Here is a 27,545-nt window from a genome sequence, read left to right as displayed (position 1 = left end):
CCAGCTTAGGATGCCGTATATTATCAGTGGATATTGCTGGGAGCAGAGTCAGGAAAATGCAAAATAGCACTAACGGTAGCTGCAGCTCATGTGTATTGCAAATGCTTATCCGCTCTGATCGCCCTGCTGCGTAGTGCGTGACCCGTTATAAATACCTACTTGCCAGGTTTGATGGGCACAGGTATATGTTCGAAGGATGGGGAAGTCAGCTGTGCTGTCAGAATGTTTTTGCTTCTCCAAATTTAGCATAAATATGTAGCCTTGTCTTGGTGTATTTTGAAGAATAAAAATTACTGTAACCTTTTAAATATACTATAAAACAAAGAATGAGCTCTCAAGATTTCTGGGGCTGTTGCTACACAGCAAGGTAAAGTTAAGCATAAGATTTGAAGGCTCCGTAAGAGTGTCAAGTCCCATAATACAAATATTTTCTCTCCTTGTTTCTGGCTATAGCTTGGACCTAAAGGGGCATTTGCTGCATGCTCAGCTGCAGTGTACTGAGCCCAGCTTCACCTGTCTTGCTCAAACTACTAGAGTATCAACTTGGGCATCTAATGTAATGAAGAGATTGTTTGGTCTCTTTCCTTTGCCTGTGTGTGAACGATTTAGATGATGTGTAAATCTGAGTGTGCGTCAGTGATGGTGTAGACCTGACTGGAGAACTCTGCTGGGAACAATTCTGGTCATACAGTATACTAGAAGGAGCCAGAGAACTTTTTGCTGTGAAGAAGATGGCCCAGGCAAAATGGAGGCACCTTCTCACACCCTTGAAAGCAACCTGGAGATGGAGAACTCCTGTGGTGCCTTTGTGCTTTAAACTCTCTCCTAGAAGCTGGAGAAGTGCCTGATAACACAAGTGAATTATTTTAGTGATTGTGCTGGCTGTGGCAGCATGGTAGTTGCAGTCTGCCTCTGTGACAATGAGGATCTTCCAAGTATTTTTACTAGATAGCATCCTCATGGAGTGTGTGGTAGTGTCTCTGCCCAGTCACGTGGGACACTCATCATAAATCAGTGGTATAAGTGGGAACTGAAAGCTTGAGTCTCAGCTCAATCTCATCATCACTAATCATGCTCTTTCCTCCTGTTTCTGATCACCGTGTCAGTGGATGTAACTGGGATTTTATATCTACACCTGGCAATGTGATCATGTACGAAAAATCATCAGTTCCTCTGTCAGGTGTTTCAGAATGCTGGGTTGTAATGAGGGAAATGGCCTTTCTCAAGGGGAGACTTTGGCACAAGCTGCCCAGAGGATGTGACACCTTCTGCAACCAACTATTAAAGCTTTGAGAACTTGTATTCGTTTCACCTTTGGTTTATATAGTTGTTGGACTGAGATTCTCCAAAGTGGCAAAGTGTCTCAGTAAAATTAATTTAATCCTGGTAAAATAAGTGTGCTTATGTGAAATGTTTCCATGTCAGGCTGGCTTTACTCTTTTTTTATGTAAGCTTCACGGAAGCGGTGGTGACAGGCTCCTTCCTTTCTAGGTGATTAACACTGGTTTCTTTTGTGCAGGATGCTGTATGATTATGTAGAAAGGAAACGAAAGGAGAATTCAGGAGCTCAGCTTCATGTCACCTACTTAGTTGCAGGAAACCTCATCCAGAATGGACACATTGTGAGTGTTTCATTTCTCAAAGGTGTCTGTGAGCTCTTTGTTCTTGTGTCTTCCACCTTGTTTTGTAATCTTTGGGTTAAAAGCTGAACTCACTCTCTTTTTCCAGTAACAGGCACAGTGTGCTTCTGTACATGTACAAAACAAGGCACTATCTCAGTCTCAGCATACAAATGATGGGGGGGAAAGATCAGTTGGTCATGATTTGGTAATACACTGCTGAATAACGCACCAGGGTTTTTCTTTAATTAACTTAAATGCTTTTACCAGGCATCTCTCAATCCTATCGCTATTATTGGACAGCAAAGATTATAAAATAGTCTGGAGGGGCCCTTGTGAGATCAGCTAATCCATTTCCCAGGATCTGCTGTGGAGTGGAGAGTAGTGTTTGGAGAGAGCTTGGAATCCAGTTAGAATAGAATAATAATAAATAGAATAATAAGTAAATAGTTGTCTTGTTAAATAAAGCAACTTTTTTTATCTTAGTATACAAGAGAAGCATAAATTTATTAACATTATTTTGTATTTAAAATAGTTTGAGTTTTTAAGCAAAGGAATCGCTACTTAATGTATTTATTTTTTCTCGTTGCTCTTGTCAGATTTTCAAGAATGTTATCTAAAATTTCAGACAGGTACCCCAGAGGTTTTTGAAAGGAAATGAGCAAATTGAGTGCCTGTTGCCCTTTGCTCTCAGAATAATTCAATAGCTGAACACTAAATGCCTTTGACATTCCATGAGGTGTCTATTCCTGTTTTTAGATACCCAAATATCTCTTACAATACAATCCACAGTCTTCATTTAGCATTAGTACATCTCAAGGTGTCCTGGCTTTTATTTGTAGATTGGAAAAAAACCCCGACAAACCTTTTTTTGTTCTTCTTAATAATAAACTGGTTCACATGCATACAATATTCTCTTTAAATGTCAAAATCTGCCTGAAATTGAAGATAATTATTTATTGCATTAGTTCTGTATAATGGAATATATTTATTTAAAGCAGTACAGATAGTATCACATTTACAGCCTGAGTTTAACAAGTTTTCCCTGGATTTCTTTTGGAAATAACAAGGTAGCATGTCTTGGCTCACTAGAACTGGCCAGAGGTTTGTCAATGCTTTCTATTATTTTTAAATTTGCCGTAAAGTATTTAAAACAAGTGAATTCTGACACAGGAACAAATAATTTTTTTTTAACTCTGTCTTAGCAGCTTGTATATTTTTAAAACAAGATCTACCAAGGTAAACATATAAAGGTCACTTTTTTTTTTTCCTGTTTTCAGATATCTTGTTTTTGAATACTGCAATAGCAGCACCTGCTAAGAAAGGTGACCTGCAGGTGCAGAAAGTTGTTAGGGGCAGTGATGAAGCAATGCTGGGGTTAGGAACGCCACACAAGAGGAGTTTAAAGTTCCTCCGAGTGGGTGTCTGAGGACTAGCCAGAGCAGGTGGGAGAAGATGTCAGGTCCGGAAGATACTTCCAGAAGACATGCAGGTGTTGGAGTAGCTGGTGGGTAGTATCTGGCACAGGTCAGTTTTGGGTAGGAAAGGGATGCAAGTGCTTCAGGTGCAGCCCTGTTTGCTGGTAATCCTGCACTACTGTCTGCTGTCAGTAGGTGTAGCCACAAGCCTGTGGATTCAACTGCGAGACTCATCTGAAGGGAAATACGGATAGAAATCAGTCACAAATAATTCTCATTGTGTCTTAAGCACTGCACGCTCTTTCCTTGCTGCTTTTTATTGGCCTCAGTGAGAGACAGAGCATCTCCATCTTTATTTACCGTTTCAGGTTGCCTATGTTTTCTTGCCTCCTACTCTTTTGCTGGCTAGTCTGTGGTTATTGGTTAAACACAAAATTAATGGTTGGATTTTGTCCAGTCTGTCTCTTTGGCTGCTCTCTGTATTAACTGCAGCTTGTTAAATGTCACAGAGCAGGTATAGTCCTTGAAGACTGGCTGTAGAGCACATTTCCAGAAACATTCATTTCTGGCTTTTAAATTAAAGCTTAATTTCTCATAGTGTTTTGCTTCTCTGGTGTGGTGTCTGCTACAGCTTGCTATGTTAGAGTTTACTGGCAATCTAAATACAAATGGGTGATATGGGCTGGTGTGGCAGATATCTAGCAGTTGGGTCATCAGCTGCATTAGTTTGCTTTTCTCCACTGTACTGCATGGTTGTTTAGTTCTTGTTTCATCTGTGTCACATATCCCAGTGTCAGGAATGGAGGACAGAGGATTTCTTTAGGGTTGTAGTGGCCTGTGAAACAGTCTGTTAGAAAAGTAGGAAGACAGAACTTTAAAAACTAGTGGCTGATGACTGTTTAAAGGCATTGGCAGTGTTTTTTGCAGCTATAAAGCTTCACCTATAAGCAGTAGACTTTCTTATTCAATAGATAACTGCAAATATCAGTCTTATGTACAACAGTTTTTTTTCAAATTTTAAGATTGCCATTTATTTTTTTACAGTGCCACAAGGTTGCAGTAGTGAGAGAGGATAAACTTGAAGGTAAGCAGATCGTGAAAATTATGTGGTTTTAACTATTTTCTTTGAAAGAACAGCAAAGTGAGTAAAGCTCAGAACTTGCCATCTGCACGTAAATGCCTAGTCAGGCTGTTGGGTTCAGGTGTGTACTTTTTGTACTAGCTTTTTCTCAGAATTTTGAATATCTGAGCCAACAGCTGTGTAACTTCACAGACTTGTGATTTGGGTCTGGTTTGGTAGGGTTTTTTTTTTTTTTCAATGTTGAACATTTTAGTCAGTGATTCTTTTCCACCTCCCTCCCACTGCCAGACAGCTCCTCCTTAAAGGCAACAATATTTGAGTAGTGTACAGCAGTGTCTCACGGTGTTTTAGAACAATTGTGAGCTCCAGCTCCCAAGGATGTTGAAGCAGGTAATTCTAGCTAATGGTTAAATGCAGTTGCAGTCTCTTTGCCCTGAGTGATGTGGCTATTAGTTAAACATCCCACAAGAATGCTCTCTCTTTTGTCTGGGGTATTTGCTTTCACAGTAAAACGTGAAAAAAACCCCTACCACTATAACACTGCTTCCTGCAACTGCTCTCCATGCACTGTCTGGTGTCTTACCATCTTTCCAGGTCTGGTCCTGCTTATGAGATCTGATCCGTAGCAATTGAAACACAACTGCAGGCTCTTCATCCCTTTCAAATAACATCTTTGGCATTTGAGAACATACTGTGGCATTTGTGACCTTAAATATCCATGCTAATGTTCTAACCTTGTTTGAAAGACTTGCCTTATTTTCCTTTTTGACATCTGAAGTGGATTTCTAGCTAAAGTTGTCTTCATCAGGGTAGTAGATTGTCAAGCAGTGCAACTACTATCTGTCATGTTTGTTGAATTATGTGTGCTGCGTAATGTTCTGTTTTGCTGTGGAGGAAAGGGTTGCTCATGTTTTTTGTATTAGAAGACAGGCCAAAGGTATGACTTACATTTGGAAGAGGCTGAGATTTGTGATGGGAGTAGGGCTGCATAGTCTAGGACTGGCCCCAAGAAATCATTACTGTGTGTATTTTTACAGTGCCTAGAAGCTGTCTCTCAGACCAGGACTGTGTGGAAAGAACAATATAAGCAATGAACAAAGAATTCCTAAAAACCAGCCCTTGTCTCAAGGGGGTTACAGTCTAAATAGCATAGAAGAGACAAAACATTGATTGCAGCAGACTAGTAGAGAAGACATCTGTGACACTAGTTGATACAGTGGATGCTACCTTAATGGCAGAGAGCGGCTCCAGCAGGGCAGAGTTATGACCATCTATGTTCTTCCTTAGCTCTAGGTAGTCATATAGATATTCTGGATCCCAAACACCGGATGCTTTGAAGGTAAACACAGAGAGATTGCTCTTAATTCAGTTGTGGAAGAACCAAGAGTGTATAGTGGAAAACATGTTTGACAGGCTTGTGGAGTCTGTTACCTTGAATTCTCAATTAGTGAGCATTGGAAGAAGGTGCAATTACACATTTCTGTGTTCAGGTCCTTGCTGTCAAGTGGTCTGTCAGTCTTTCTCCGTCCTTGGTAGAGTCTGATACTTAAAGTTGCCACCTGATTCTGTAAAGGCTGTGCTAACAGAGGACTTTTTTTCTTCCGCCCCGCCCCCAGCAATGAAGTCTAAACTAGCCACGATTGCGAGCGTGCATGTCTACAGCATTCAGAAAGCCTTGCTCAAGGACAGCGGGCCACTCTACAACACAGACTATGATATTGTCAAAACAAACCTGCACAACTGCAGCAAGTAAGTTGCATCTTGTTTTGTTTTTTTTTTTCTTATGCTATGTGATTTGAGACTGATGAGATGTTGCTACGTAGTGCACTTCAGCAGAAGTCAATGGTTACCAGATATGCCTGGATTTTTAGAAAGCTAGAAAAAGATACCTTCTAAGTCATGCCAGATCAGTCCCCAGACAGCACATTGTATGGTTGTTTCGTAAACCAAGCTATTTCCAGCTTACAGTTGGTTCACTTGCTCTGTTACTCCAGTGGGCAGACGGTTCCAGTACCTTTCTTCTCTGATGGCTAGAAACCTTTTTCTCATTTCCAGGCCACACTTCTTCATGACCATTTTTATCCAGTTCTCAGTCACACAGGAAGAGTAAATTGAAACAGACTTACAACAACATGAGTGATGCCCTCAGCAAAGCGCTAACATGAGCTTGCCTTTTGTTTTCATCCACTGGACTCATCCACCTCCCTGAAGATGTCTTGCAGGAGCTCATTCTCCATCTGGAAGATGAGAGCCTGAGGCACAGGGGAAGCATACAAAGCAGACCAAGCAGCACAAATGTCCTTCATGGTTGAACTAGAGAAAGGTTGTCCCGGAATTCAGAGGGACTTCAGTCTCCAGGGGTCATTGTCTCCCCTCCTGAACAGTGCCTGGCAGCTGTGGCTTTTCATTTATATGTTGTTTCCACCACGACAGCTTCAGCTTGATGTAATCAGGATGTACAGTGCCATGACCAATCTGGTTTAGAAGGGGGATGCCTGAATGTTGTGTCATAGAGTATAGAATTTGAAAGTAGAAACGTAGCTGTCTTCAAAACATTGAGAAGAGAGTGGCTGAGAAAATAATGTCCTAGAAGTTGTGTGTTTCAAATGTGAATGTCAATACCCTAGTAAGTGCTAGAAAACCCTGCTTCAGTGAAGATGCGTGCCGTAGGTTTGGCTGCAGTTGCCTTGTTCCAGTCTGTTTACTCTCAGGCACCCCTGCATGGCAATACTTGTGTCTTAGAGGAGTCTGCCTTTCAGACTTGTACATCCAGAAGGCTTAGACAGTTCAGATTCTGAAATAGCTTTCTGAAGCCTACGTTTAAATTCCTGCCTGGCTTTGGAGCAGGATTTCCCAAGCAAACTTAAGAAAAATTCAGCTGCTTCATTTGTGACCTGGCTGAACTAAATTCAGACTGACCGTGTTCCCTCCCATTTGTCAACTACATGAATTGTCTCTTACACTTGGGGCAAAATTCCTGCAGTACCTGTAAAAGACAGAGGTTTAACTATGTGCATGTTTATAGCAAACAGAACCTACTGGCTTCTTATACTTCCCTCTCAGTCCATATATCTCATAAGCTCTGAGGCAAGGATCCTTATTCTCTTCTGTGTTTGTATGGGACCTGTTATGCTGTGGAGGTAGCTAGGTGTACTAATATAAATAACTGGATTTAATGTGTGTTGTGCTATGTCAGCTTTCCAAGTGGAAGCAGCTCTTGCTTGCAGAGCATAGTCCAAGCATTGCTTGTTTTTTCAGTGATTATTTAGTGAATTTGGATCAAGCCCATAAACTATAGTCACACAGCAACATTAAGGCAAGTTAACTTCCAAGCGCTTGGAATGTGTGAGGTTTAGACGTGCTTGCTGCACAGTCAATATAACCATTGACGATAAAACATTATTTGTAATCTGGAGGGTTGTTGGTGTAACTTATGGATATGTGTGGAGTAGGAGTGAAAGCTGTCCAGAGAGTGGTGGTGACCATGTTGAAAACAAATTGAAAGTAGGAATATTTTTTTCTTCAATGTTTTCTTTCCTTCCTTTAAAGGTTTGAATGTCAAGAGATCGCTGCTGCAGCCTAGAAATGCTGTAGAGATGGTGTTGTTTTGTTAATACGTTACAGTTCCTGATCTGAGTAGAAGTGGACTGTGCATGTGAGCCGCTAATGCTGAGGCACAGAAATTAATTGGCAGAAGACTGGTTTATTTCTTATGCAAATAAAAATACGCTGTGTAATTCAGTGGATCGGGAGGCGTGAGTCTGTGCTCTTTTGTGGCATTTCTGTAGGAAATCTGGAAAGCCTCGCCTGTGATTTGCACAGTGGGGAGTAGAGTTCAGTTATTTTTGGGTGCTGCTATTCTTGACTGTCAGGGAATTGTATTGTAACTGTGAGCACATCATTTAGTTCTTATATCTCTGTATCGCCAAACAATCACGTTTCAGACTGTTACAAGCTGAGATGTATCTCTGTCTACCAGTGATTACATGAAAATGACTTTATATAGTTAAGTCTGAATGTCATGGATATATTCTGAGCCATTTAAGTAGTGTAGCTTCAGTTGTGATTTACTTACCTGGCTGGTGCGATTGTGGCTGCTTGTTGGAGCAGTAGTGGACTCTGTCAAAGCATCTGAAAGTTGTAAATGTTTTAGGTCATCAGACAGCCATACAACTTATGCTGCAAACTTGAGAGAGTGTAACCCGTTTAGGAATAAAATGCAGTCCGCTCCATCTCCACCCTGGGTGTGGAGACAGGCTTTTTGCACACACACCACCCCCCCACCCCCCCGAAATCTGAACAGCTTGTTTAGCATTTGAATGCTCTGGCTCTTGCTGACAGGTTCAGCTGATCTTTTCAGTAGAGGTCTCCATCGCTCTTGTTCTGTGCCAGCCTGCCTTTCTTGTCCCATGCACAAATTAAATTGCTCTTTTTTTTTTTTTTTTTTTTTTCCTCTCCATAACAGGAGAGCACAGGACCAGAGAAGCAAGGCTCTACCAGGGAGGAAACTGAGGTGAAAAATAAGAAGTTAAAAGGCTAATTAAATTTTTCGCTCCATCACACAGGTTTAGTGCCATTCACTGTGCCGCTGCAGTCCCTAGGACGTCGGCTGAAGTTTCTCAAGTGCAGACGTCTGTACAGGCTGGTTCCCAGACACCAAGTGACACGAATGCTGTCAGCGTACCTGTGGTCAACGGCCACGGTCCATCGACCACAAAACAGACCGCGCAGCAGCCCAAAGGGATCATGGGAATGTTTGCAGCAAAAGCGGCTTCCAAACCCCAGGACACAAATAAAGAAACTAAAGCAGAGGCTAAGGAGGCCCCAGGCGTAAGTTACCTCAGACCCTTTGGCAGCCCTCTGGGTTAATAGCTTTAATGAACCGCTCTTCTAGCTTTGCCCGTACTCGACCTAAATAACCTTAACAACCATAGTGCAGCCTCGTCCACTGCTTCTAGTGCTAAACTTGCTGTCCACTGGGAACGCTCAGTCACTGTCTTGTAAGTATTTAACTGTATACTACAGATGTGCCTTCTGTCAGTCATCTTAGGCAAAAATGTATTGTGCCACATTCTTGATCTATCCACAAATGTATATTTGCCATAACTTTGGTGCTTCAACATTCTTCCTTGAGCCAAATCTCCAGCAAGTATAAACCAGCATAGCTGCATTATTGAGACAATTGTTCCGTTGTCTTCAGTTATGCCAATATATACAGCAGTTGAGGATCTTGCTCTCTCCATTGTGCTTAAAAGGATTTGTTTTGAGCAGTAAGTGAAACGTGAGAAGTCCAGGTCTTAAAAGTATCAAGGTGTTTAAACTTGGTCTGCAATGGAAGTTTCAGAGCTTGACCTGTGCGAGACTAAATTGTTTATCTTCTCAACTGCTGTTTTATCGAGGATAGGATTACATTTTAATTAGTATAATTGTTTTTAAAGCAACGTGGCCAGTAAATGGGTATTAAAATGGTAATGTTCCCTGCATATGGTTTTGCTTTTTTATAACAGCTGAGTACATTTTGGTTCATTTTTCTGATTTTTATAGTGAAGTTAGAACTGGTGAAATCTGTGTGTTTTGGGAACTTCAGTGTCTGGTTGCCTTTTTTTTTTTTTTTTTCTTTTTTTTTTTTCCCCACGAGAATAAATGGGATTAGGAGGCCAGGCTTCCTTAGGTGGGTTTTTTGTTTGGTTTTTTTTTTTTTTTTTTCTGTGTGTGATTTTTCACTTTGGTGGTGGCTATATTAATGGAATAGAGCAGTGATATTTTTTGCAAACGGCTCAGCAGAACAGTGTACGTGCCAGAGTAGCTGGATAAAGTCTTCATGGTTTGGCCAATCTGTGTTCTTTCCTCTGTCGGTTACCGTGAATTGAGGCACTGATAGTTTGCAAAAAGAACAGTTTTTTACTGGGAACTGACCCAAGTCCCAACCACTTATTTCAGTAACACTGTCAGCCATCAGATGGGAATGCGACCCAAGTTAGATTTGAAGGCCTAGCTAAGGAGTTGTAAGTAACTTACTCTTGACCCTTTGATGCATGTAATATCTAGTATCTTCAAATTCTCCTAAACACATACTGAAATCTAAAGACATTGACCAGTCAACAAATTATGCATATTTATTTTGCTTGTCCAGAAGCAGTACTATGCATTTTGAGGGCTGTGTTGCATGAATAATTCTTGTGGTTACTCCTCCGTTTGCTTCTAGGTGTCTGCAGTAAGCAGCAAACCACCAGCAAAGGGCAACATAATGAACAACTTCTTTGGAAAAGCTGCCATGAGTAAGTGCTTTATAACATGCATCTGTTTTCAGAAACCATTATTGTCAGGGACCAGCCTGCTGTAGTTTATAACAAAAATAAAAATTCTGAGGGATATTGGAAATCTCTCTCTCTCTCTCTCTCTCTTTTTTTTTTTTTTTTTAAGTGGCAATTAAAAAAAAAAAATCAGTGATACCAGATGTCTTGTTATACAGCTGTGATGGGAGGCATAAACAGAAAGGAGCAGAACTCTTCCTTCCCACCCCTGCCCCGCCCAACTTGTTGGATTTTCTTTATATCCCCTGTTTTCTTACAGTTCTCCATACTATTCTTCTGCTCTTTTGGACTCAGAGGGGTTAATGTTTTTGTATGCAGCTCTTAAGGCAAAAATTAAAGGTTGTAAGTGGAATTTTTCAGACAAAAAGCTTGCTGGATGGAGATCAATTAAAATGACATATTTGTGCAGACTAACCCAGGAAGGATTTTTAGTGCAGAAGAAATCTGATTTAAAGTGAGTACTTCTGGCTGGAAGATTAGCTATTGGTAAAATGTTTGCCAAAACCTGTTCTGCAGGGTGTGTTAATGATGCTTGCTTTTCATCACAAATCACTGAGGAGTCTATAGTTAGATTTAGGGTTAATTTTTTTACTGAAAACTGAAGAGCTAATAACTGGAGGATAAAAATGAGGGGTGGCCTTCCCCTTTGAGCAGGGGTTTGGACTAGGTGGCCTCTGGAGGTCCCTTCTGACCTAAATTATCCAAGTCTAAAGAAAATATGCTGAAGCTTTTAAATAGACATTGGAAAAGGACTGTAGGACTTTCTTCAAAGATGCCCTTATAGTAACAAGTACAAGAGGATTCAAAGAAGAGTTACTGGGAGAGAGTAAATGGCAAGGTTCACTTTCTAACAGGCATCTGTCAGTTTGCAGGGTACAGTTCCAGCATTGAACACACAAGGCACAGTACTGTTGGGCATTTTTGAGTTCCTGTTTTTGTGAGACTGAGGACGCTTTCAGCCTAAGCCTCACAAGCCTAAGCACAGTTAACTACAATTAACTCAAGTAAATTCTAAAGATCTGAGAAGAGCCCTAGACCAAAGTTCATATGCTGAAAACCCAAGAAGTTGAAATTCTGTGGTAAAGATAACCCAGTGGCGATGGAGAAAGCTTTGTGGATGCATTTCCACGATTTCCCAGGGGGTTCACTTCTCTGCTGAGTCCTGTCAGGGAGCACTTCAAGGAAACTTGTGAGGTGGCTGCAGGGAAGGAGCAAACCGAGCAGAACTGGAAATGATTATGTGTATAGAAAAGATAGGGTGATTCCAGGAGTAAGATTTATTCCCTACATGTTGTATGTCTCTCCTGGCTTCAAGAGATTTCACCATTGCCAGAAAGTCCTGAGTTAGCAATAATTAGGTCCTTCGGCTCTCTGCTGTTGATCATAAATAAGAGAGCTGTCATTCAAGTTCTTATGTATGAGATGTTTTCCTTTGCTTGATGAAGCAGCCAACCTGTTTTCCAAGCAGTGTCAGAAAGGCATTGGCATGAAGTCTTAGCCCTCTCGGCAGCCTCTGTTCCTATTGACAATGTAGTTGATATTGTTGAATCCTTTTTCTTCACTCGGGCATCTTGTGCTTGGGATGATACAGGTTTCTAACTTGTCTGCTCCTCTCTTTTGGTGGGGTGTGTGTAAAGCTGCTGAGTGAAGCTCACAGACTGTAATTAGGTGCTAGTGTGCTAACAGCACCACCTATCAGGTTGATAAATATATTATTTTGCTGTCCACTCCCACCTGCTATCTCTCCTGGTACTAGATTAAGCCTTTTGAATTGTCCTTGTATGTGGTGCTGTGTAGGCAAAAGAGGCTGGTTCTTGGTCACATTGGGGTTGGGGTGGGACGAGAAGCCACTACATTACTGAAAATACTGATCATCGGCTCTAATGTTATGCAGGATGGAGACTGCGCACACCTTTTGTTGCTCTTCATCAGTCCTGATTTTCCTGTTTCTGGGCACTTTCATGCTTGACTAAAACCCTAATTTAGTAGGGATAAACTGACTATAAAGATGGATGTGGTTTTATGTCAAGGGGGCTGTCTAGAAGCGGGGCTCCCAACCCTTCTGTGGTGCCTTTGGTTCTGGTGACTGTCAGGGCTTCTGCTGCTGCCTCCTAGCCCTCTTCTGCAGAGTTTAACTGCTGCAACACACTCAACTTGCAGTGTGCTTGGGCTGTGCCATCAGGAACAGAACCAAACCGGTAAATCAGCTAGAAATTTAAGCATGCCCTTTTGTCATCTATGACACAGCTTGGTCAGTCTAGATCCCTTAATGCTGTTATATATCATCTGTAGTGTTTTCTGTATTCTTGGTGCACAGTGTTTTGTTTAGCCAACTCCTTTGTAAGTTATCATTCATACTGAATGCCCAGTGTTTGTTCTTTTTTAATGGTTTATTCACAGATAAACTCAAAGTCAACTCTGTGCCTGAGCAGCCAAAGGAGGAGAAAGAAGTAGTCAAGCCTTCAGTTCCTGTAGCAGAACCAGAGTCATCCCCTAATACTGTAGCAGAGAAACCTGGGAAGAAAACAGAGTCTGCTAGAATTCAGCAAAAGGACAAAAAAAGGTGGGCCACACCATTCAGGGTCCCTGTAATCTGTTAACCTGCTTGTCGATGGCCTGCATGGAGCTGGCTGGTCATACAGCGCTGCCTCACCTCCTGTTTCCAGCTACAAAATTGCATTATACCTGGCTAAAATTATCTCTCTTAGAATTCTTTCCTAATATTTCTTTTCCATTTAGTGATGTAGATGCCTCAGGGCCATTTGTGCCATTGGAAATGGGAAGGGACATGGTCCAGGTAGTCTTCAGTGGGAGGGGGTGGCTTTCCAGGAGACAACCTCACGCTGTGAGCAGACTTAGTATAGACCCTGCAGGCAATCTGTGGGGGCTGGCAGGAGCACCTGTACTGCAGGGAAGGTACTATATTCCCAAGCTTATATGTACACAGCTTCCAGCACACAAAGTTCTGCTTGTTGATTTCCATAGTTAATGTACTGCTGCTTTCAATGCCACTGGTTTACTTTGGGCTGAGACTCCAAGTAAATTTTAAGTTCAGCCCTTTGTGTTTAATCCAACCCAAACTGACAGAGACAAAAAATCATTACAGTCTGATGGCTCTCTGGTGGCCTATGAGTAATTAATTGGTGGTCTCAATCTGTTTCTAACTAAATAGGTAATCATACCGCCCAGCCCACCATGGCAGTTAGTGCTAACTGGTCTTCTTATTGATAATCTTATTCAAAAAGCCAAGGGCCTGGAAACTGCATGTTGGCAGTGTGGTGTTGGGAAGGCCACTTGGGCTGTACCAGCTCTATGAGGATACGTGGGCCTTTAGCCTCCAGGCTTGTTAGTCTGACACGTCTCGCCAACATTAAAAAGAAAGGAGCTATTTTATTTTTCCAGTAGTCTTTAAAAATGGCTCCAGGATTCTGAGACACTACCTCATAGTCAGTCAGTGGCAAGCAGTCTGTCAAAAGAGCTTCTGAGCGATGCTGTTGGGGACATTAGTGTTTGGGAGCCTGAGCTATAGAGACAAGATCAGAAATGCCCTCTTGCCAGGTTGCTGTGGCCAAGCTAGGTGAGGTACTGGGCAAAACGTTGAACTGCAGAGGGGCTAAAGAAATCCTCCTTGTTTTGGAGACTTGGATATGGCTAAGGATGAGAGGCATGAAAATGCTTGTGCACCTATGCCTGATCATATAGGCAAGTGTACTTCAGTGTATGTGATGCTCATGTTTTTAAGAGGTACAGAGGTATTTGATTTCCTTGCTAGGAGTACGTCTGTCAGGAGCATGCTCATCTAAATATGCCTGATGTTTTCATGCACACACAAGGGATAACACATGTTTGTTCCTCTTTTTTTTTTTTTTTTTTTTTTCCTTTTTGTGGCAGTAAAATGAAGAGGGTGGACAAGTCGGATAATGAGGAAGAAAGAATTCCTGAAAATCTAAAGAAAAAGAGGAAGCGAATCAAACAACTTCAGTCTGACAGCAGTGACGAGGAAGGTAAGAAGATGTGTAAACAACAAGGCACGTAGGTCAGGGGCCTGATTTAGACAATATTACTATCCAAGGCTGTTGGTCAACGATTGAGGGAATAGTTTAGAGGACTAAAGACCGTGCAAATGGCTGTAGCTTGAGCTGTCTGTTTATCTTGTGCTGCAGGCACTTGGGCATACATTTGAGATGCCTCAGTCATTCAGTCTTTGTTTTAGCTTAGCTCAGATCTGGCTGTCTCCTCACCAAGTGTGCTGCCAGTCACACTGACGTGTGGGAAGGAGGTTCTCAAATCTCTTGTGAAAGATATCGCGCCTTCCAGAATTGTAGGACTGGTCATAACCAGTTTATTTGGTGAGTAAACACTCGCAAAGTGACCTCCCCCCTCCCAGGGTCATTTTTAGTATCTTTATTCTGTCTGTTTATAGAAATGGTTTGGAAGACAGCATTGGAAGCAAGACTTCCAAAAAAAAAAAAAAAAATTAATAGAGAAACTGGAGGCAAAACAGTTGAGCCATATCCGATGCGACTCTGCGTCTCCTCGGTGGCTCTTGGCTTTGATAGGAGCAGGGTGCCCAGAACGTCGCAAGATTGGGGCTTATAATGAGGAACAGCAGGGCCAGATTCCAAAGAATTTGGATAATTGAGGTGACAAATGCCGTTCAATATAGATAACTGGAAAATAAGTTGGGATTGAGCTAGGGAGTATGTGCGAAATGGAACAGTCATCCAACAAGCTGATCAGGAAAAGAATTCGGTGATCATTATGGACAAATAATTGAAACCACCAGTTTGGTGTACAGCTCCAGTAAAAAAAGGTAAAACGGCAAACAGGTTGTGTTAGTGAGGAGGTGGACTCCAGCAGGAGAGCTGAAGCTGTTTGCTTATTTACTATGGATAGCACATGAGAAACAAGCACGAAATTAAGAGAATCTGTAATACAAGTTAGACAGGCGAATATTGTTGGATATCTTAGCAGTCTCCATGCCACCTTAGGCCTATTTTCATGGTTTCTTTCTGCCCAGCATAATTTCAAGTGATCTCTGTCATCAGGCATCCATCACTTCTACTCGGACTATTCCACAGGATGATAAATCTCTCAGGAAGCTGTTCTTCATGATCAGCCTTAATTTCATCACATTCCTGTGTGCAGCTCCTTGTTTGGCCATAAAAAAATATATATGCCCACACTCTTTGGTATTTATTTCTTTAGATGTTTGTAAGCTATTATCTGGTCTTTCCATTTACTCATCACTCAGCCTACTGACAAGCTGCGTTGTTTAGCTCTGAAGAGGGAAGATTGAAATCAGCCCATTTAGCCACTTGAAGCACTGCTCCTTGCTGGGCTGGAATCTCTCGGCTCATCCGTTCTCAGCTAGCAAGAGCAGGCAGAAGTGAGCCCCGTGTTTCAGGCATGCAGTAGGGCTGAGCGGAGAGGCTGCTCTTTGAAGCATGAAGGCTTGTTGGTTCAGTCTTCCTTGTGCTACTGTGAGTTGGGGACCCCCAGCATCCTGTGTTCACAACAGTGCGCTGAGCACACAGCAAGCTGAGAGGTGACCGCACGGTCTGTTTTCCTTATCTATTTCTGTTAGAGCTCTTTTAATCTCCTGAGACTAAGAGCAGTGCTATAAGACTGTCATAGATCGAGGAGCGCTTTCTGTAGATGGTACTGCAAACTCCTGCGTGCTGCATATCTACTTTTGGCTTTGAATATTAGAGGTCTCTGGTCTCTTGTTGAATACCTGTATTACCTTAGCATGTGCTCAGTGGTTAATGCCTTTGAATGTGGTGGCTTCTGTTTTCATTTATTCCAAGGTGTGTTCCAGAGTCTGTGCGTATACTTCTACCTCAGTGCACACAGTACGTCTGTTTAGTTGTTCTGCCTTGTTTTGTTTGTGCTCTGAAGTGTGAGTTAACTGGATTTGCAATTAGAAACCATGGGTCTGGTCCTCTGGTCAGGCTGGGACCCCAATTGTCTTATTAACCTCATTCTCAGTAGCTTTAGACATTGAAAACAGTACAAGTAAGGCTACCTACCCACTCGTCTGTTAGGGAGGGTTGGTTTTTGGTTTATTCCTGTTTAACCTACTGGAGATACATGCAGAAAGTTTGACTTTCTGTTTGGAGAATTTTCTTGTCACTGCTGTTGTTCCTCCTGCATCATAGTCCTCTTTGTTCTTTCCATTATGTCGAGGATCAGCTTTGTGTTGTGTATTAGAATTGTAAATTTATGCAAATTATAGTGTGTGTACATAAATTTGTATATTACTCAGATTAGCTTAGAACTATTACCTTTCAAAAGGGAAAGACGAGAATAGAGAGATTCTCTCTTCTTCCTTTTTAAGCTAATGGCTATCCAAACCACCCTGATGAGGTCTGCATTCAGTCATTTGGTTCTGCTGCTTGCCCTTCTAAATCCAACCGGATGAAAGAAGATAGATTTGAATTCTTTGAAATATTCATACTGAATCCAAACTGGTAATGTAGGCAATCTTACGTTCTGTATTCAAGTATAAGAATGTAAGTTGGATGCAACAAATAATTTTTAAAAAAATGTACAGCAGCTGGACTTTGAGAGTGTTTACCCTTGGAAAGGTTGGAAACAGGTTTCTCCAGAGAGCAGGGGCAATTTTAATCAGCAGCATCAGTGAGCAAAATGGGGCCTGGAGTGACATTGTTCTACGCTGCATCCCTCTGGGAGCAGGGAGGAAGGCACCATATGCTGCACAGCATTTGGAAATCGCTGCCGGACAGGGCACGGTTCATCCACCACCTGTGTAATTCACCCACAGATGATTGTGTGGTAAGTTTTAAATATGCAAAATGCAATATGGGAAGCTGCACCACCAGAGCAGATACCAAAGGCTAACAGTCTAGCTGCTGCTTATGCTAACACGCCACGCTAACCTGTCTGACCTCCGCTCGAAGCAAACGAGGAGGTGCTTGCACAGGCTGCTCCATGCGGCTCGAGGAGGCACGGCCTCTGGCAGGGGCGCTAACCTTTCCTGCGGGTGCAGCTGCAGATAAAAGGGGACGCTTGTCCGCAGCCATTGCTGTGATTGAATGGCGTTCAGACAGGGCTCCACCTGTGTAACTGCTAGTAAAACCACTGCCCCTTTTCAGGCAGACTTAGCGACAGTTTGTGGGTTTGAAACTGGGTCCATACAACTGATGCGAAGCGCTGTATGGGTGCTTTTATGTCAGGGCAAGTCTTTCGCGTTGTTCTATATTAGTCTGTTCTTAATGTACTGAAATTAGCCCAAAATAAGCTCTTCTTACACGAGTGTCAGCACATTGTACCAAGTTGAAAATACAGAGAGGGCATAAGGCACAATCCTCTCCATTTAAATGATTTTTCATTAAAAAGTTATATTGGTATGAGGGTGCCTTAGTCACTGCAGGTTGTTTTGCTTCCAGTGCCAGAATAAACTACACAAGTGTGTCCACAGAGGACAGGAGGTTTTGGCAGCTTCAGCTATACCAACACAGGCAGCGTTTCGCTGTGTTGACAAGTGTTTTACAGCCACTTTGGAGGGTGATTTCAGTGGCACTGTAACCTACAAACTCTATCGGTTTCGGAGAGCCGCAGCAGAAGCACTAAAGCTTCTCACAGTTTTTCCAGGCAGGGTCAGAGCAAACTGAACAAAGCCAGGATTTACATCTTTGGTACATCCAATTGCCCAACTTGTATCCATTTCATGCAGCTGTTGCTGTTGAGTAAACTGTGGGCAGCAGCTAGAGGTTGACTCAGGAGTTATCACATGTCAGAGGGCTGTGTTGGCTAGAAGAGGATAATAAAGTAATAGAGACGCAGCTTGATGGTAGTCCGAAACACTGACGTGGGGAGAAGGTGCCTTCTGCCTGCCAAAAACTGGGAGAACTTGTTTGAAGGAGGCTGAAAAAAAGCCCAAATTTCCCCCAAGCAAGCATAGTGGAGTTGACACGCTGAAAATACCTTCAGCAGCCTCTGCTCAAGCACGGCAGAGGTGGTAGTTTTTCATCAGGCTGGTTTTCAGCCCTCTTAGCCTATGCTCTCTTAAAAATATTTCCAAATTGATGTAGCCAGCCTGGGTTGTCTGTGAAGCAGGTTCGGTGCTGTGCAGTATATGGGCGCTTCAGCCTGCAGTTGCTGTGAGACTATGATAAATATTGAGAATTTTGAGTTCCCTGCAGCTCCTCGGCTGTGGTCCTGGCTGCCCCAGCAGTTAGCACCTTAGAGCAGATCTGTTGTTTGGTTTTATCTTTGCACAGCTGCCAGACCCAGCTCTTTGGAGCAAGGTGAAATACCGAGTCATGTTATCCCACTCTGTTTGCATTTCTGTGCCTCGCTTACTGAAGTAGTTAGGAGGCTGAGTCCTTGTTTGAAGAATGTAATTTATTATTTAGCCTTGGCAGCCAACCACTGTTTCACTTGAGCCCTTCTTAACCTATGAAGGTCAGTTGGCCATATGCCTGGCACAGTCATAACTCTTAACACTGACCTAATCGGTTGGGACAGCTACAGATCCAGAATTCGTGTTACAACGACAGCATGAATGCAGTGCTACAGCCAGCAGAGCCGGGAGGAGAAGCCAAGCAGGCTCTCTGTCCTCCCGTCCTGCGGCATCGTTGTTGTTATTAAGCAATAGGTCAGATGAGGAGTTTCTTCCCCCCACGTTCCTAGCCCTCCCCCACATTTGAGGACTTGCATGGCAGCGTTTCTCACTTGGATTTGGAGAGGATTCCTTAAAGCCGTTTAAATTAGTCACGGTGCCTGCTGCGTGGTGCAAGGTGCTGCTCCTTCCCCTCTTGCCCTGCACTGATTTTTCTTCACCGTCACGGCTCTGTCCCTCTGCCAGCCCCACAGAAGAGTGACCCTGGCTTTCTCATTTGTCTGTAAGCCCTGCTAGTCTCACTAAAGCCCTGTTTGACACTGCTGGTAGAGGCTCCAGAGCTGGTTTTGCTCTGTACAAATTTGTGAAGGTGACCTTGACCATTTCAGTCGGGTCGGGTATTAAAAGGATTCCACTCTCTGTCCTTGCAGCTGGAGGACAGTGTAGATGATGGCAGATGAGAGAATGGGCTTAGTTTTTTGGGGTCGTTTGGGGTTTTTTTTTGTTTTACAAATGAAAGGTTGGGGTGTCCCTTAACAATCTTTTAGGATGGGTAATAGTATATTGCACTTAATTCGTGGATTAAGGTAGTTCCAAGCTAATGGCATGGATTGTTTGGGATGCGTAGCACCACCTGTGAAGCAGTAACTGTTTTACGAATGGGGGAGAGGTAGAGAAACTAAGGTCATCCAGTGATTTGGGAATGCATAGTCTTAAACCCTGACTCTTTCAATTTCTAAACAAATTACAGTCCCTCTTTTTAATGAGCAAGTGAAATATATGGTTAAAACATACCAGGTTTTGTGCCTGTTTTTAAAGTTTCATTTGGTGGAACTGATATTTGGTTTACCAAAAATCTGAAATGCACTTTTCCCATCCTATCCCACCCTCCACCCTCCTTCCTTTGGGAACTGCAATGCATAGCACCTTAGCACAGGACAAGCCGTCTGGCTGGAGGCCGACTGCTTTGGATGATTTGTCCTGACTTGAATTAAACAAATCTGAGTGAGAACTTGTAAACCTTGATCTGAATACAGGTTACAAGCAATTGCTCAGAGTTAAATGAAGTGATCTGAGACAAAAGGGTAGCTGCAAGGGGGCATTAGACCCACGTACTATCAAGATGTTCATCTTCTTAGCAGATGTCCCACCGTCTCCCATGCCTGAGGAAGAGAAAGCTCCATCTCCACCTCCTGTACCTGCTCTGAAAACTGAACTGGAGCCTGCATCCACGGAGGTAAGAGCATGTTAGGGTGATTAACTTCTGTTTTTATCCGACTCGATGGGGATTGCCCAGCCACTTTTCAGATGCTAAGGGAGAGGTCCTGTTTGCCTGTCAAGTCCATCACATCATCCTGCTTGAAAGAATCCACCGTGTTCACTGGTTCATTCATTTTCTAGACTATTATTTAAATTCTAGCTTTTCTGCTGACAGCGCAGTTTTCTATTTTCTTCTCTTTTTTTCCCTCCTAATGGTTCTATGAATTGTGGCTCATATTTGAACGCTCTTCCCTCTGAATCTTGGCCTCAGGAGTCAGGGCAGGGCCAGAAATGAAACCAGAGACTCTTGGTATTCAACCTTGTATCGCAGGGAAGCTGCTGCGTAAGGGTGGTGGGCTGTGATTGGCAAGCAGTTAACCGCTGAGCTGAGAAAACAGGCATAGTTTTACTGAAAGTGCAGCTGTTTGTCACAGCGGGGGTTCTGAAGTCTCGCACACCTTCTTACTTCCTCATTCTTCAGAGGTATGATGGGGAACCCCAGTGCCACCTTCTCACATAACTAAACACATTTCAAAATGTTACACGCCCCAGAAGAGGAATGTGCCCCCTGTGCTGGCAGACAGGAAAGCTTGCTGTCTCCTTTAAGTTGTATTTTGTCTCTCTGAAATTTTTCCTGGTAGGATGGGGAGAATTGTGGCATTAGCAAAAATGAGATTAGGATATCCTGGGAAGGGACAGAATTAGTTATCAAATCCATGCTCAGCTTCATTAGAGAGACTAGATTTCACTCCTGGGGCTGATGCTTTTATGACCTGTGTACATGCATGGGGCCTTGACTCTTGATTTCTCACAATACTGCAATGTCCTTCAGGTTTCAGCTGGAGGGAAGAAGAGGAAACGGAAGCGTGTGCTGAAATCCAAGATGTTTATTGACGAAGAAGAAGGCTGCATGGGTAAGATACCTCAGTGGAACTAACTTTATTGAAGATGTGTTGAAGATTTTTACAGGCCAGCCTCTCCCAGGCTTTGAAAGAGGTTCACAAAATCACTTTGTTATTCCCCTTCAACCTCATGCTCCCAGACTGAGGTAACTGCCCTTTTGGTGAAGGCCTGGGTAGGGAGTCATGGAGCTGGGGCTGAATCCTTACTTTTTTGATTATTCACAGATTTTCTTTCAGTTCTTCTCCCTTCCCTCCTGCCAGCATGAGCACCTCCTTCGTTTGCTCTCCTCTCCAAAGATACAAACTTTTAAAGATGGTGCAGAGAGGTCTGTGTTTGAGGATAAATTCTGGGTGGGAGAAGTGTGGCTTGTTTGTTTGGGTTTTATTTTTTTTTTTTATTTTGGGGATAGGTCCAGAGCTGTGCAGCAGAGCTTGATTATATGTTAATATAAACTTCAAGTATCCCAGATAAACAAGGAATAAGTTGGGGCCTAAATCCTTGAGAGGGTTTCTGTTTCTGATAAGGATGGCTCTGCTTTCAGGAGGGAAGAGAGTCTCTACAGAAGTACTGAGAGCCAGAGGCTTTGAATTCCAGCCTGACTGGACACTGCTTCCTCCTGTGACCTGGAGAAAGCTGCGTACCACCACTGTACTTGTGTCCTCCTCTGTGTCCTGACACTGAAGTAGAGCTGCAGGAGTTCAGAATCTTTTTTTTTTTTTAAAGGTTTTAAAAATTTTAAGAGGGTGGAATGTGTTTTTTTTTTGTAGTGCTGTTGTCAGCTCAATTGTATGGGATGCTTAACATTCTCCAGCCTTGCTGATCTGAGTAGATGTCAAGGGAGCTCAGCCAGTTCTAGGAGAAGATCTGTTGTGGTTGTACAGGTTTGTCATTGTGCATAAGCATAGATAGATACAGGCTTGCTTGGCCCAGATTTGGAGCTGCCTGGACGTGAGTCAGCTTATGTCTGTTTGCACCTGTCTGTGTAGTTGTATCTTATGTTTCCTATTAACTTTGTGTGTCTCCTTTAAAGAAATATAAAGCTAGCACTCAGCAACTGGCTACGCTAGTAACTGAAATCTTAAGTACTGGATTATTGTCAAAAAACTGGACTTGCACAAACTTATTGACTGCTTTGGCTAGTTGCATTATGGGGTGTTTTGCTCTCCCATCCCAGATAGAACCATTAAAACACTTGGAAGGAAAATGGAACAAAAAAGCGTTAGCTGGGGAGTTGAGTTGAACAAGGTCTGTGTCCAGAGCTCTCAGTAATGACTGTTCCGGGTTCAGCTTCCAGCAAAGAGTGCTCTTCTCTTTCTGTTCAGCCTTTTGCAAACGTATCAGGGCTGGGAAGATTGCCTTTCTTTCTCTTCTCCCTAACCCCAAGGGGTTTAATAGTCTCTTGTGAAATCCAGACCTTTGGTTTTACAGTTCATATCCACTACCATTTTATGAAAAGGGAAATGCAAGCCCCTGTTGTGCCTTTGGGAGACAGATCCTCTAGGGAGGAGGGAGGGAGGGAGGGAGGAATGGAGCTGGGATACTGAGGAACTGGGTAGGGAGGAGATGCTGCTTTCTGTACTAAAAACCTACTAGTCTGTTGTACAGAACTTGCTGTCTGGTTATTGTCCAGTTTCTCTCCTCCCCTCCCTTCCCCACCCTTTCCATGCACAGGCCTAATCATTTGAAGTCTAAATAACTTGCAAATCTCCTGGGCTAATGTAAATTGTTGTTATTCTTTGAAATATAGGGGCTTTTTTCCCCCCTCTTCCTGCTGTCTTTTTTTTTTTTTTTTTTTTTTAAACAAGGACTAGGTTTCAAGAGACATTAAATCCTAACATTAGGATTAGGCTGTACTTTATATTTCTCCATGATTTTAAGTGATCATTTTCACAATAGCTGCAATAACAAGGAATTGGTGTCAAAAAGCAAAACTAATTTAGGGATTAGCCCTGAGGGAAATTGAGCAATTAAAGTATCTGTGGAGTTAAGCACAAGGCATGTTACCATACATCAGCTGGGACTCAGTTGAGTGCCTGCTCTTAGCCTATAGTGAAGGGGAATTACTGAGGTTTAAGCTAGTGCATTTATACCTTGTACTTTCTGAAGTTTGAAGGGACACATGTGGACTTGTATATTGGAATATATATGTGTACATTGTAGGTAAATTCATCTTACAGCACTGGTTTAAGTTAGAGCTCATGTAATTTGAGTTATGGTGATTTAGCAAGTCTGGCTGTGAGCTGAGCACCACTAAGTATCTATCTGTGTGCCCATAGCTGCCGCAAATACAGAATTTTTAAGTTCAGCCGAGATCTCAGTAAAAGAAAGTTGATCTAAACTGTGTTATTTTGCAATTGGAGGGGATTAAGTGCACGCTTTTGGAGTTACCAACGGTTACTGACAGGGGTGACAACATGATAACTTTTTAAAGCTCAGTAAGTGGCCAGTGGTCTGTTAAAGCTGCTCACTGAAAAGCCCATTGCCTCTGAAAGGAGGTTAGCTTGGGTTTACAGTCCCTGTTTGAGCATCCGCTAGCACTGCAGAGCAGGATTTCATACCATTCCTCTTCCCAGTCTCTGGTTACGTAGAAAACCTTATTTAATTTGATGCATTAATACAAGTAAAAGCCAATTTCCCAGAAGAAGGGAAGTTAGGACATCTGTTTAAAAGAATACAGTTGCTAAAGAAAAATGGCTTACTAGAAGAATACCAGAGCACTGCTGGGAAAGCTGATATAACAACATTTACTAGTATCTAATGATGGCTTACATCAGTGGAGCTGACTCCAGTTTAATTTCCGTGAGCGTTGTTTTATATCCCTTAGCTTTCCATCACCGGACGCTGACAGCAGTGAGCTGGCAATACCATTCAGTCATAGCCCTTGATTTCAGTCACAGGTTTGGTTTTATTTTTTTTTAAGGGATTTCTTTATATTTGCCCTGCTTGCCCACCTGTATAGAAGGAAGCTGCCCCCAAGGTTTTGTGCTCTTTCTCTCATCTCTGAGATGTGCTACGTTTGGTTTACTCCTCCCCAGCTGTCTGATGTGTGCAGTGCTGGTGAGGGAAGGCTGGGACTGTCTCTGGGTTGTCTTGTCTGGATTTCAAGACAATCTGATTGCTTTGGCCCCTGTGGAAATCAGACCAAGTCAGAATGGTGGTTTTTAACCATAAAATAGACGTTCCATCATCTAATGCTAAACTACGGACTCTGATCTCATTCAGATTTATCACTTTCTGATAGCTGCTTGTCAGCCTCTGCAAGATGAATTGATGGTCTTCAGCGCAGTTGGGCCTTGTTTCTAGAAGAGGGCAATGCTTGGATAGGTTTGGAGAGAGAACTCTCCTCTCAAGAGCCCTTTTGAGTGGGGACCCTTGGGCTGCTGCTGTTTAAGGTGTGCATATGGCCTGCAAATGAATGTGTGTGGTGACACCAAGCCATTTTGAAAGACCTGGATGACATTAAAGGTCCCGAGTCGTTAACCTGCCATCTTACACTTAAGAAAGAGGGGAGGCAGTTTGACTAGGTGTACAGAAAGCCAGTCCAGTCGTCTGGATCTACTGCATAACCTTGAGCGATGGACTGAATTCCTGTGTCTGGCACATACTCCTTGAACCCAAAAGGCTTATTTCCAGAAACGCAGTGGGAAGGCTGCAGTGGGGAGGTCTCTGCTCTTTGGTACACGGGCTTAACCATCATCATCTGTTCTTCTCTCTTAACCAGTGACTGAGAAGGTTTACGAGAGTGAATCCTGTACGGATAGCGAGGATGACTTTGCCAAGTCCAAGCCACCAGCTGCACACAAACAGCCTGTGCTGCCCATGAGGAAGGAACCAAAGGAAGAAAGGAAGAACCTGAAGAAAGGTGCAGCCACTGCCAACAGAGCCAACAAACAGGTCTCCATCATGGGTTTTTTTCAGAAGAAATGAACTGGGTCTTTCTCCCGGTCCTCTTGGCAGCTTGGGAGTGTTTCTCTTTTTGTGTGGCTTCCTGAAAGCTGCTGCATTGGAGGAGAACAACATGCAATCTTCAGTTACGTAAGATATCTTGCTTACTGTGTAAGTAAGCCCTCTGGACTAGATTTTGTATCGGAGAAGAGTTTTATTTGTTACTGCAATAATTTCAATCATCTTTACTAAGCAGTATGGGAATTGCCAGCTAGAAGCAAAATCTAGAGGAACTCTTGAAAGACTGTTAATCTATTCACATGAAATTTTATTTTTTTAATATGGTCTTTCACCTGTGCAGTGCTGAAGCCTGCTCCACAAGTGGTAGATGGACTAAATTAGGAGTTGAGTTGTGGCATTTTTTTCCCCTCTTTTTACACCCCCAGCTCTCCAGATTGATCTAAATGTTCACGTTGGTTAGAAGCTGTAATGTAGCAGGTCTTCAGGCATACACACAAATATTGAACATCTGCTTCAGCTTTAACTGAATGAAATGAACTTAATTTTCCCCCTAAGACTGGTAAATAGTTTTTGCTCTGCCTTTCATAATCTTTTTTTGGACAAAGCAGGGCATATAAAATTCTCTTACTCTTTTCTTCCTTGAACATATCCTCTGTAAATTGCTCAGATGCCTAATTATAGACCAGGACACTGTTGGTGCTCTGTCTTTGCAAAAACATCTTTGAGGCTTCCCACACAATTGGCTCCAGTGTAATTGGGGGAAGGCTTCACTGTTATTGGGAAAGCAACTCTATCTTTAACCTTGAAAGTTAATGAGTCAAAGGGAAGGGTGATTAGAGGACAGTTCTGATAACACCAGTGAGGTACCTGCTCTCGTTGTCTGTGAAGAATTGCACGCAGCTTTGTGGTTTTGTAGGTTTTGGGTTGCCTGAAGTTTTTTTACAGGCATAAACCAGACAACAGAAGAGTTGTTTTCTAGGACATCTCGTCATCTGCCTGCTGAAGGAAGTGTGTCACAGCGAATGGTCCTGAGGAACCAGTTATTGGAGATGAATAAAGCACTCCAGTCCCGTTAATCAGAAATGAGTCGTCATTTTGGATGCCTTCTGGTTTTCTGGTGCTAAATTTGATAGATATATGTAAAAGGGCAGATTTTCCAGAGGATGGGTGCTAAGCATTTCTGAAGCTTGGCCTGGTGAGGGCTCCCAAATGGGCAACTGGTGTCATCAGTGGTTGTTTGAGTGGTGTTAGGCCGACGTACGTACGGATATGTATGTACATAGTGGTTTATAAAGTGTTTGTGGTTGGCAGAAAGATAGACGAAGTCTGAAGAGTGTGACCAAGGAAGAAATGTCTTCAGGCACCCAGCTGAAAGTATTCTGACCTGTGGCCAGTAAAAGGGCCAACAGAGTGTATTTACACACTCGTTCTGACCAGGAGATCGGGTTGGTGACTCGACTGTCACCCTAGGCAGCTTGCACCCTGAGCAGATGTGAGAGGATCTACTTAAAACCAGCGATCTCTCTGGATTTGTGCACGTGCTTGTGTCCTGGCTGGGCAGGTTCAGCTGCTCACTGCGTGGATCGCTGCTGTCGGGGCTGTTCAAGGGTAACCTTATAGCTCAGCGCTCTCCCCATGTAGCTCCTCAGAAGTGTTAAGAACTTAAACTCTGGACTTTCTGAATTGGAGACTTATAATGGGAAGATGGGTGAGGGAAGGCAGATTTGGTACGGTCCTTGCAGACATCCAAACACAGAGCCTGCTGCACAAGGTGAAAAACATTTCATGCTCCCGTGGTATGTTGGAGTGCCGTGGGCAGCAGAGGTCCATGGAGAAAGAATGAACAACCTTGTTCTGACTTTTATGAAGAAAATTTAACTGTTAAAAAAAAAAAATACTGCTGTAGTGTTTCTGTTTTTTTCTTGGTAGAATTGGGGGTGTATTTTGAAAAGTGATGATAAGTAACAAAACCCATTAAATACAGATTTTTCTTTTGTCCTTGCTGTTCATTGAATGATGTGCTATATCCTGATTTCCAATGGTTGCTGTGACATTTGACTGCATGGAATAATAGCACTGGTGAAGTGGGTAAAGAGTTCTTCCATCAAAACCAGGGCTGGAAGCATTAAACTGAGCATTTTAGGGCATCTGAAATGTGGGTGAGAACATCTCAAACTATCAGGATCTGTGTTGAACTGACCCCTTGAGTCTTATTTCTATGGCAAATGTTGACAGGACGTAGTGTCCTAGTGCTCTTGCACCTCACCTCTACCATGGTCTAGCTGGAGCCTGCTGCTCCACCCCGACTCCCTCTATAACCAGATCAACGTCATATGCGACTTCCTCAGGAAAATGACTTAATGTCTGAAGAAGCAGGACATAGGCGAACTTCAGACTTCCAAAAATCATGATCTAATACTCCCCACTCCTGCATTTCATGGGCTGCCAGCCCCAGGG

At 42.9% G+C, this 27,545-nt stretch overlaps 1 protein-coding gene across 5 annotated transcripts in view; it reads left to right on the top strand.

Moving 5' to 3' along the window:
* POLD3 (DNA polymerase delta 3, accessory subunit) overlaps positions 1–27,082 on the top strand; it is a 29,931-nt gene extending 2,849 nt beyond the window's left edge. Inside the window, exons 3-12 of one of the 5 annotated variants that reach the window (XM_030042910.2) lie at positions 1,520–1,622; positions 4,082–4,121; positions 5,735–5,867; positions 8,684–8,948; positions 10,324–10,396; positions 12,833–12,995; positions 14,324–14,436; positions 20,162–20,256; positions 21,112–21,193; positions 24,904–27,082. In XM_030042910.2, coding sequence (XP_029898770.1) covers positions 1,520–1,622; positions 4,082–4,121; positions 5,735–5,867; positions 8,684–8,948; positions 10,324–10,396; positions 12,833–12,995; positions 14,324–14,436; positions 20,162–20,256; positions 21,112–21,193; positions 24,904–25,109 — 1,273 coding nt within the window. In that variant the 3' untranslated portion in view covers positions 25,110–27,082. The other 4 variants (XM_030042909.2, XM_041118545.1, XM_030042911.2 and 1 more) reach the window with 4 other exon arrangements.
* Positions 27,083–27,545: the final 463 nt, after the last annotated feature.

Source organism: Aquila chrysaetos, chromosome 19, assembly GCF_900496995.4.
Source record: "Aquila chrysaetos chrysaetos chromosome 19, bAquChr1.4, whole genome shotgun sequence".
Classification (NCBI taxonomy): Eukaryota; Metazoa; Chordata; class Aves; order Accipitriformes; family Accipitridae; genus Aquila; species Aquila chrysaetos.
Note: the sequence above shows the minus strand (reverse complement) of the source record. Positions and strands in the feature narration are given on the sequence as shown.